Source organism: Leptonychotes weddellii, chromosome 13 (genome assembly GCF_054177405.1).
Source record: "Leptonychotes weddellii isolate Sample4059 chromosome 13, ASM5417740v2, whole genome shotgun sequence".
NCBI lineage: Eukaryota > Metazoa > Chordata > Mammalia > Carnivora > Phocidae > Leptonychotes > Leptonychotes weddellii.
The window spans coordinates 61883000-61892967 of record NC_138381.1 but is presented as its reverse complement, the minus strand read 5'-3'; the positions used below and the strand labels follow the sequence as shown (position 1 = coordinate 61892967).

General features: G+C 60.2%; 1 protein-coding gene across 19 annotated transcripts in view; it reads left to right on the top strand.

The window, feature by feature from the left end:
- The first annotated feature begins 1033 nt into the window (after positions 1–1033).
- EMID1 (EMI domain containing 1) overlaps positions 1034–9968 on the top strand; it is a 44930-nt gene continuing 35995 nt past the window's right edge. For 9 of the 19 annotated variants that reach the window (XR_004072764.2, XR_014139742.1, XR_014139743.1 and 6 more), the window contains exons 1-3: positions 1037–1203; positions 7823–7936; positions 8322–8425. Coding sequence is in view for 13 of the 19 variants with exons in the window: in XM_081801886.1 (XP_081658012.1) it covers positions 1103–1203; positions 7823–7936; positions 8322–8425 (319 nt within the window). In the remaining 6 variants the exon portion in view is untranslated. Of the gene's footprint in view, positions 1204–7822; positions 7937–8321; positions 8426–9968 lie in introns of all 19 variants that reach the window. The other 10 variants (XR_014139741.1, XM_081801888.1, XM_081801881.1 and 7 more) reach the window with 4 other exon arrangements.

Sequence of the window (9968 nt, the reverse complement as noted above, 5' to 3'; positions counted from 1 at the left end):
GGATTCACACCTCTCTCCCCAGAAGCTCATCCAAGTACCCCACATAAAGAAACTCCACTCTAAGCCAGTCCTTACCTTGTTATAGACGGGGAAACTGAGGCCCAGACCAACATTCTATCTGCCCTCTTCCCTAATTGTGCTTAAGAGCTGACCCCTCTTTGGGGCATCTGGGTGGCGGTGGCTCAAGTCATGATCTCAGCTTGTGAGGTCAAGCCCGGCCACCGGCTCTGTGCTGGGCATGGAGTTTGCTTAAGATTCTCTGTCTCCCTCTTCCTCTGCCCTTCCCCCCGCCCCATAAAAAAGAGCTGACCTCTCTGAAGTCAGAAGATATGAGTTCAAATCCCGTCTCTTCCAACCACTGACAGACCGAGCCTCTCTGTGCCTCAGTTTCTCCATTGGTAAAATGGCAGTAAGGGTGGACACTGACCTAATGACCAGCCCAGGTCTTCTCCTGGCAGGGACGGCCACGAGTGCCTGCGCCTCAGTTTACTTCTCTGTGTAATGGGAATGATTGTGCCCAGCGGCGCCAAGAGTGGTTTGAAGGTTAAACAGAGACAGGATGTGAAGTGGAGGCGAGGTGCCCCGCACACAGTGGCGCTCACTGCTCGGGAAGCCCTTTGTTGCATGCATGGATGCGTCCCGCGCGCCTTGGGAACTGGCGCTCTCAAAAATGTTGGGAGGGGATGAGGGCCCTGGCATCATTAGTTCAGGCGTGGCGGCTCTGGGTCCGGGCTCAGCTCCCCCGCCTGCAGCACGTGAGAGGGCACCTCCGAACTGGGCCCCTGGCCCTCAAAGGGTCACGCGGCGAAGGGCGCCGAGCTCAGGTGGGCACCTGGCGGGCCTCCCGGAGGGGGCGCCCGACCCCCCGGGGCTCCTTCCGGGTTGGCAGCGGCGGCGCAGGGGGCGGGGGGCCGCGCCGCGGGGCCGGGCGAGGCCGGGAACGCACGCCCCCGCCCCGCGCCCGCCTCCCGCCCGCCCTCCCGTCGCCGCGCTGGGAACCGGGCTCCGCGCGTCGGGGGAGGCTGGCGGCGCGGGCGGGCGGGGACGGCAGGCTGGGGGCGGCGACGGCGAGGGGCCGCGCGCGGAGGGCGCCGGGCGCAGCATGGGCGGCCCGCGGGCCTGGGCGCTGCTCTGCCTCGGGCTTCTGCTCCCGGGAGGCGGTGCCGCGTGGAGCGTCGGGGGAGCCCCGTTCTCCGGACGCAGGTAAGGGTTGCCTCCCACCACCTCTGTGCCCTGCCAGCCCCGGGGCCGGGACTCCAGGCACTCCCCCCACCGACGTCCCCCCAACCTCCGTGCAAGCCAAGGATTGGGAAGGGGACCTGGCTCCCCACTTCGGTGCCAGCCAGATGGGAGTAGGGACCTGGGCCAGCCCCGCTATCTGGAGGAGGCTCCCGGCGGGGCGGGGATCCCCGACTCCGTGTGTCCGGAGCCGGCATTCCCCTCCAGCCCCCTCCACTCCCCACCACTTCACCTCCAGAGCCCCAGAGGAGGGGGAAGGGAACAACGGGGGAGAAGCCCGCCTCCTGGGACTTCCATCGCCCTAGCTCAAGGGCCCCCTTGCCTGCACGGAGGAAAAGCCCAGCACATCCCCTGGCTGACCCTTGGGGACCCCTGCTCCCTTTTCCCTGCCCTCGGCTTTTTTTAGTACCCCGGCTATTTATTTCCCTCGGAGGAAGAAGACTGGGGTGGAATTTCACAGATCCGTGGGTCAGTGGCCACCCCAGGGACCTGGCATTCTGTGTTCCTGCCGCTGTTTCTGGAGCTGGGGACATTCTCTGTTGGTGTTTGTGGAGTATCTCCCCGGGGAGGAGCCCCTTATTTGCAGTGTGGTCATTAATCCTTCAAGGACTGAGTAAGGTAGGAAGCACTGTCCCCATTTAGCAGATGAGCAAACTGAGACCCTAGAGAATCAACATAATCTTCTGGGCTCATGGGCCATTAATAGAAGTGCTGGGATTCGAATCTGTGTCTCTCTGGCCGTGATAACAGTGTTTGAACCTGTCCCCTGTCCTGGCTGCAGCCCCCACCCCTGCTGGGGTCCCCTCTCGAAGGCCAGCCATTTGTCTGAGGCAGACAATGCTGAGTAGCCAGGCCTCTTCAGGCCTTTTCATCCCATTCAAAGGCCTTTCCCGGCCCCCGCCCCCTAGGGCCTCAATTCTTTAATTCTTTTCAGAAATTCCCTTTCCCCGTAGTCAGGGGCCAGCATGCCCCTGCTGGGCTAGCAAGAGCAGGTGACATGGCTAGGGCTGGAGGGAAGAGGTGGCCAAGGCATCTGAGGCAGGGACAGGCAGGTGGCGGGTATCACAGCCGCCACCACCTACCGTATGCTGACCGCAGCTGACCTGGGCTGGGCATTTTACCTGCACCCACCACCTCCAGAATCTTCCCAACTGCCATGGGAGGCATGCATTTTGATGGTCCCCCTTTCATAGAGGAGAAAGCTGAGGCTCAGAGGGAGAATATGACCGGCCCAGGGTATGAATGTGAACCCCGAGGATCCTAGGTGCCAAGATGACCAAGACCCTAAACTTGAATTCCCAGGGTCAGGCTCAGGATGACGGTGGAGAGGGCTTAAGGTCCAGACAGCCCTCCAACCAGTCCAGGGCAGGGCCTCGCAGCCTGGGCTTCTCACCGCCCGCCCCCCACCCCCAGGGCTTCCTGGATCAGAGCAGGATGGTGGCCCAGGGCAGGTAGCTGGTAGTCCTGGAAGTCTCACAGTGGTCTAGCATCACCAAAGCCCTGTGGGCAACGCCGTTTTTCCCATTTTACAGATCAGACTGGGGCCCAGAGAGGGAGAGGCTGGCACCTCAATCCAGGCCAGCCAGTTTCCCAATCCAGTGTCCTTGGCACCCAAAGAGAAGGTGTCAGCTTGTGGGTCTGGCAGAGGTTTGCAGCTCGTGGTTAGGAGTCCAGGGCTCTGGCCCTGGCTCTGGCGCTCACTCAGTGTGTGACCTCAGGCAGGTCCCCTCTTTCTTCCCCTTGCCCCCTAACCACTGGCCTGTTCTGAGCGGGGACGGACCCCCACAGGAAGGACGAACAGTGGTTCCTGCTATCACTGACATTAGGTGGAGGAAGGGACCCCTAGCTGGAGGAATCTGTGGTCCTCAGCTGCCAGGACCTCCCCTGGTGGCCACGTCCCAGCATTGATGGAGACGTCACACCCCAGCCCTCCCTCCACCCCCAGCCCAGCACCCCAGGCACCCCTTGGCAGCCAAGGGATCAGAGGCAGAAAAGAGGCTTTGTGCCTGGGGAGGGGGAGGCCCTGGAAGGCATCCAAGGGGCTGCCCCAGCCCTAGGAATGTGGCAAGACTTTGAGACCCCCGGAACCAGGGTGCCCAGGGGCTGTGCAGAGCTGCCTTGGCTCACCCCTGCCCCCTGTCGGTCCCCCAATCCCTGCTGGGGCTGCTTCCTGCCCACCCTGAGGTCCCTTCCCTCCTGAATCCCTGTTTCCTTTAATGACCCCATCTCAGCGCTGTGGTTCTTGAGTAGAAGCCGTCACCAGTGTCCTGGCCCAGGCCACTTCCTCCTGCAGGACGGGCTTCCTTGGGGCAAGTCCTAGAATCAAGGAGAAGGGAGAATTCTCTTCCCCAGCTCCTCTCCCGGGAGCTCAAACCCCAGCTCTGCGCCCACATGGGTGACCCGGCCATGTGACTTCTCTTGGAGCCCCAGGGTCCGCCCCTGTAAAATGCAGAGCCTGGCAATCCCTATCCCAAAGTCAAGGGAAGGACCTTGCATGGAACGTGCCATGCTGGGGTATCTCGGGGAAGCCGATGGACCCCAGCTGTGGGGCGTGGGATCCGCATCCCAGTCCAAGAACAACAGCTGTTAGCACCGGGCTATGCGGTGTGTGTGAAATCTCCTCTGTCAGAGGAGATTCTGCTGTCCTCATCAGCAGATGGACCGAGTGAGGCGCCGACAGGGTCAGGGCCTTGTCCAAGGTCGCCGAGTTAGGAAGCAGCAGGGCCAGGACTGGAACTTGGCCTTCATAGTGGGGTTCTGGCTCTAATCACCCCGCCCCCACCTTGTACGTCTCCTTTCTTTCCTCTTCTTTTTTTTTTTTTTTTTTTAAAGATTTTATTTATTTATTTGACAGAGAGAGTGAGAGAGGGAACACAAGCAGGGGGAGTGGGAGAGGGAGAAGCAGGCCTCCCGCGGAGCAGGGAGCCCGATGTGGGACTCGATCCCAGGACCCTGGGATCATGACCTGAGCCGAAGGCAGACGCTTAACGATTGAGCCACCCAGGCGCCCCTTTCCTCTTCTTTTCATAACGGCCCTTGGCCCCTGGCCCGCTTGGCTGCCTCCTGCAATTAGCCCCTATCACTGTTCCGGATCGCAGCCTTGGGCCCCGCAGAGACAAAGTCCCCTAGGCCCCCGTGGCAGGGGGTGGAGGGCAAGTGGGTGGGGGGCCTTATGGGGCGGCCCGTGCCAGGCTGAGCTGGTCTGGCCTGTTTTCTCTCCTCCGGCAGCCTCTGGGGGCCCGGGAGGTGCTGAGTGGGCACAAGTGGCAAGCCCGGAAGGGAAGTGCCTCCTCCCAGCCCCTGCCCTAGCCCCATCCCACAGGCTCAGCCTCGGGGGTTCTCAGGTACCTTCTCACTGACCACGTCCTGGGAGACAGGGCCCCCAGGGGCAGCAGGATTGTAGGCAGGCTTCCAAGTACTGTACACATCTCTGGGAACCTGGGTCCTGGCTCCTCTGCCCAGGCCCACTGTCTGTTCTTGGTCATTCAGTCATTCAGCAAACGTTCCCTGAGCACCCTCAGGCTGAGCCCCGTCGTGGCTTGGTCCCTGCCAGTGCCCTCCCTCGGCATCTGCAGGGAAGGGAAAAGCTCAGGGCTGCTGAAGGGGACCCCTGGAGGTGCCCCACCCCTCCTGGGACCTTAAGACTGAGACCTAACAGGGCGCCTGGGTGGCTCAGTTGGTTAAGCGGCTGCCTTTGGCTCAGGTCATGATCCTGGAGTCCCGGGATCGAGTCCCGCATCGGGGTCCCTGCTCGGCGGGGGGTCTGCTTCTCCCTCTGACCCTCCTCCCTCTCATGCTCTCTCTCATTCTCTGTCTCTCAAATAAATAAATAAAAAATCTTCAAAAAATAAAATAAAATAAAATAAAATTTGCCTTATTCACTTTAAAAAAAAAAAAAGACTGAGACCTAACGGACAAACAGGAGTTTGCTGGAGCCGAGGGAAGGGCTTTCCGGGCAGAGGGACTCTGAATGCAAACATCTGAGGTGGGGGAGAGCCAGCACTTGGAGGGAGCGCAGAAAGCTGTAAGAGGGACAGCAGGAGGGTGCAGGAGAACAGCATGCAGGACCGGGTGGTCTGGGCTCACAGGGCAATGGGGAGCCATGGCAGACTGCAGACTCACAGCAGGCAGTGGCAGAATTAAGTCTGTGCTTTAGAAAGAGGTCCTGCGGCCCTGGTGGAAAGTAGACAGAGGGTCCAGCCCTCTTCCAGGGCTCTGCAGAAGATTGGATTTATCCTGGGAACAGCAGGGGCTGGGTCTTCAAGGTCGGGGAGGGGTGGAGTGTGGTTATTGGTGACTCCCCACGCCCCAGGGGAGGGGCCGGGGGCTGACCTTGAACCCCACATAGCCTGAGTATCCCCTTCTGGCTAGTCAGCCGTCAGCCCCATATCTCCTAAGCAGGGGATTCAAGCAAACTCTAGCTCATGGGAAGTAAACCAGGGAGCCAGGCAGTGACCCACCTGGGGGCGATTTTAATTAAGGAAGAAGAAGAAAATTGTTTTCTCTAGCTCCCACCCCCGGTAAAGAGGAGCAGGTCAGGCAATTGTGGGCAGTCCCAGGCCCACCTCCCCCAGCCCAGTCCAGGGTGTGGGCATGGAGGGAGGGGTATGTGCGCATGTGCGTATGAGGGACAGCACTCAGGAAGCTCCCGCAAAACTTGCACTCTGAGTTTTATGCATGTTTCTGGAAAGCAGCCACAACCGACATGACTTTCTCAAAGGGGTTTAGGCCCCCCACAACAAACAAAACTCCAGGTTCAAAAGCACAGCTGTAGAGACCCAGGGGATCTAAAGGGCAGGGGGCAGAGTAAGGCGCCGACAATTTTTGAAATGTATTTTTTTAACTTTTAAAATCCCCACCTGCTCATTAGGAGAAAAATTGCCAGCCGGAGGTTAAGAGTGCAAACTCTAGGGTCAGATGGACCTGGGTTCCAACCGTGACCGTGTTGCTCATCCAGGGTGTCTGCGGCACATCGCAGACCCCAGAGCCTCAGTCTTCCCGTCTGTAAAGTGGTGCTCATAATTGGCGTGGGAAAGGCCCTGGCCCCAGCGCCTGGTGTGTGGCAAGCATGATAACCGAAGGCTACAGTTAGTCCAGGAGACAGAGCAGAGTCTCTGCCCCCAGAGGTGGCAATTTGCCGCGAGCCTGTGATTTTTCCTACCTTTATGCACATACAGCTATGTACGTGCGTGTATGTATAAGTAGTCTTTGGGCTTTCTTATTTGGGTAGAAACGCAATCTTTCTCCACCTGTTGGTCTGCACTTGGGTTTTTCACTTAACCAGACACGGTGGTCTGCGCGGGGAGAACTTGGGCTCTAGCTCAGCATCTGGTTTTCCGTGTCTAGTCGGCCTGCCGCTGTTTAGGCTGTTCCTGGTCTTGCATCGTTCCCAACAGCGCTGCAACAAGCCCCTGTCACCTCTCCCATGGGCTGGCTGGCCACCGGCTGCGTGGAGCTTCTGCCAGGTCATTGGTCTAAACAGAGCCATCCCTTCCCACGCTTTGCCTTTGGCGGGGCTGTTCCTGCCTCCTGGACTGATTCCAGGGTGACCGGACGGGGAGGGGACTTCCCCAGCGTCCCACAATGAGTTAATTGGCAGGTCCCTGACAAGGACATGGTCCTCTGGGTGGGCCAGCAACCGGGAGACTGGATTTCGGTGGTGGCAGATGCCTCTGTGATGGCCCAGACATTCCAGGCGCTCAGCAGCCCTCAGCCTGCACAGGGTCACGGGCCCTGCATTTTTTGCTGGGGCTGGGAAAGGAGGGACTGTTTTAGGTGACCCTTTGCGGCCTGAGCCCACCACCCCACCAGACTTTTCCTTTGTGGCCTCGAGCCTGGGGTCAGCAGGTTCCCAGGTTGGGACCTTCACAGAACCAGGACAAGAGACAGGAGCTGAGGTCTCTGGGATGGAGTCGGCCCCCAAGCTGGGCCATCCACATTCCTGGGTGCAAATCCAGCTCTACCATGTGTCAGCTCTGGGACAGGAGCAGTTGTCTTCCCCTCCCTAGGCCTCATTTTACCCCTCTGTAAAATGTGGGGAGGTACCTGCCTGGCTCACCAAGAAGGTGAATGTAAATACCCTTAGCATACAGTAGGTGCTCAATATATGCGATGCACTATGATTATTAATTGGCATTTGGAGAAGTCAGTCCTCCATGCTTGGACCATCTGGCTGTCCCACAGAGGGGGGACCCAAGGAGAAGAGAGACAGGGCCTCTCTTCTGTCATGCCAGGGGAGGGAGAGGGCAGACATGAATCGCCAGCTTCATTCAGCCTGACAGGGGTGCAAAGTACTGCGGGATCCTGAGCAGGGAACCATCATTCTGTTCCCCGCAGCTCATTCCCCGAGACCTTCCGAGCGCCCCCAGCACAGCTGCCCCCTCTAGAGCTCTGGATTCACCCCTCAGCCACAGTGCCACCGAGACTCCCACTGGGGCCCAAAGGACTCTGAGAGCTCAGGGGTCTCTCCACCTAGAGACTCGGGGCTCCTGGAGAGAAACTGGACCTCTTCACTCGTCCCCCTGGGGTCCTGGGCAGGGGCTGTGCATGGCACCTGAGCTTCCTCACTGTGGGTCTGTTTCAGGAACTGGTGCTCCTATGTGGTGACCCGGACCATCTCATGCCACGTGCAAAATGGCACCTACCTTCAGCGAGTGCTGCAGAATTGCCCCTGGCCCATGAGCTGCCCGGGGAGCAGGTGAGCAAGACCCTGGTGGAACAGAAGCCGGTGGTCCTATGCCCAATCTCAGCACCTCCCCTTCTGCTCCTGGGGCACCTGGAGGGCTTCCTGGGGGAAGGATTCCACCATTTACCCACATGCATTCACTTAGTGAGGCTTTACTTCTGGGGACAGGCCAGCTTGCAGGGACTCCCTGTCCAGTTAGTATCTGGATTCCCCCCCCCCAACCTGGGGGGTTAGGAGGGATTGGAGGGGCTGAATCCCAGAATGCAGGAGGAGAGAGACTCCAGAGGGGCCCAGAGGCGGCAGAGGACCCCGGACGTTGTCCCCATGGACATCCAGGTGAGTGGGAAAGGCGGCAGAAGATTCTGTCTGAGTTCGGTCCCCTGGGCCCTTCTTTCAGCTACAGAACCGTGGTGAGACCCTCGTACAAGGTGATGTACAAGACGGTGACCGCGCGTGAGTGGAGGTGTTGCCCCGGGCACTCAGGGGTGAACTGTGAGGAAGGTAGGACCACCCTGAGGTGCAGGCCGGGTGCCTTCCCTCGGGCGCGCGGCAGGAGCAGTCAACCCTTGCTAAGTCGGTGGGCGCCGCACGCTCAGCAGCGTGCACACCGGGGCCCACCAGTGAGGCATGGCTCGGACACAGCTGGGGCCTGCTGGCCCCCCAGGTGTTGACCGCCTGCCTCTTGGGGGGCTCTCACGACCTCTGGAGAAATTCCATACATGCCGTGGAGCTCACATCTTGAGTCACACCATCCCAGTCTTTCCTCCAAGCTTGGGGAAAACCCATCTGGACGTGTCCGTTGGATGTGCTCACAGCTCACAGAAGCAAAGCACCACTTTGGTCAAGGTTGGCACGGATGGGATGCTTGTATCCGTCTTGCGGGTGAAGAAACCCGGGCTCAGGAAGGTGGCGGGTGTACAATTGCTAAGTGGCAGTCAGGGTCTGAGGGGCGGGTGCACCACACGTCGTGTGTGTCCCACGTACGGGGGACACTCTCAGCCCAGCCCCCTCCTCTGCAGGCCACATGTGTGGCTCAGGGCCAAGCGCCCAACACCTCTGTGGAGCGGAGGACACAGCCCGGGCCTCCCCACACCCTGGCCACATGCTCACCTGGAGAGCCCTCTCCTCAAGGGCACCTGCCTCTCTGCTAAGCAGTCTGGGTGCCTCCTGCCCTCACTGCCTGCCTGAACCCCACCAAGGGCTGTGTTCCCAGAGTGGCCCTCCAGACCAGCCTAGAGCCAACCCCAAGAACCTGTCCTGTAGGCACCTCAGTGGAAAGGGGCATTCGGGGCCCCCAGAGCAGCATCAGTTGCAAGACCTATTCTGATTCCAGAAACAGGAACATGTGAGACATTGGCCTCTGGATCAGGAGAACATAATGTTAAGAGAAATCACCATTCATAGGTGCTTCTTGAAAGACTTACATGCTTCACCTCCCTGGGACCCCATGAGAGTCCTGGTTCACAGACTGGGCAACAGAGGCCCAGAGAGGTGGAGTTCCATGCCCAGAGTCCCACAGGGTGCGGGGCAGAGCTCACCACAAAGTGGGGTGGGGAGGGGGCCTGGCAGGTTCCCCTGTGGGGCTGCGGAGTCCCCAGTTCTGGTGGGATGGCCAGAGGGAGCGGGGGACTGCCCATGCCCAGCAGGGGTCCTGTAGAGAGAGGTGGCCACCAGGCCAGTGTGGGAGGGCAGAAGTGACGGGGAACCAGGAATGGGACCCTCCCCTCCCTGCTGGGAGAAGGCGGGCCAGGCAGAAGGGTCCAGGGGGTAGGAGGTGAGCCAGCCAGGAGGGGCTCCTGCCAAAGAGGCCACAGAGGAGCTGGGGAAGGAGGGGGGAGGGTGAATCCCCGGAGTGGGGGGGCCACCTGGGCCAAGCAGGCCTGAGCCCAGGCAGGGCCTGCCCAGACAAAGGCCACTGTGTCCCTGGCTTCCCTCTCAAGGGCAGACCTTCCCAGGTCTACGGGGCCATCTTGGAGCTGGTGAGGGTGGGGGCAGGTGGGGGCAGAGCCTGTGCCCTTGGGTCCCGCAGCTGGCGGCGGCGCAT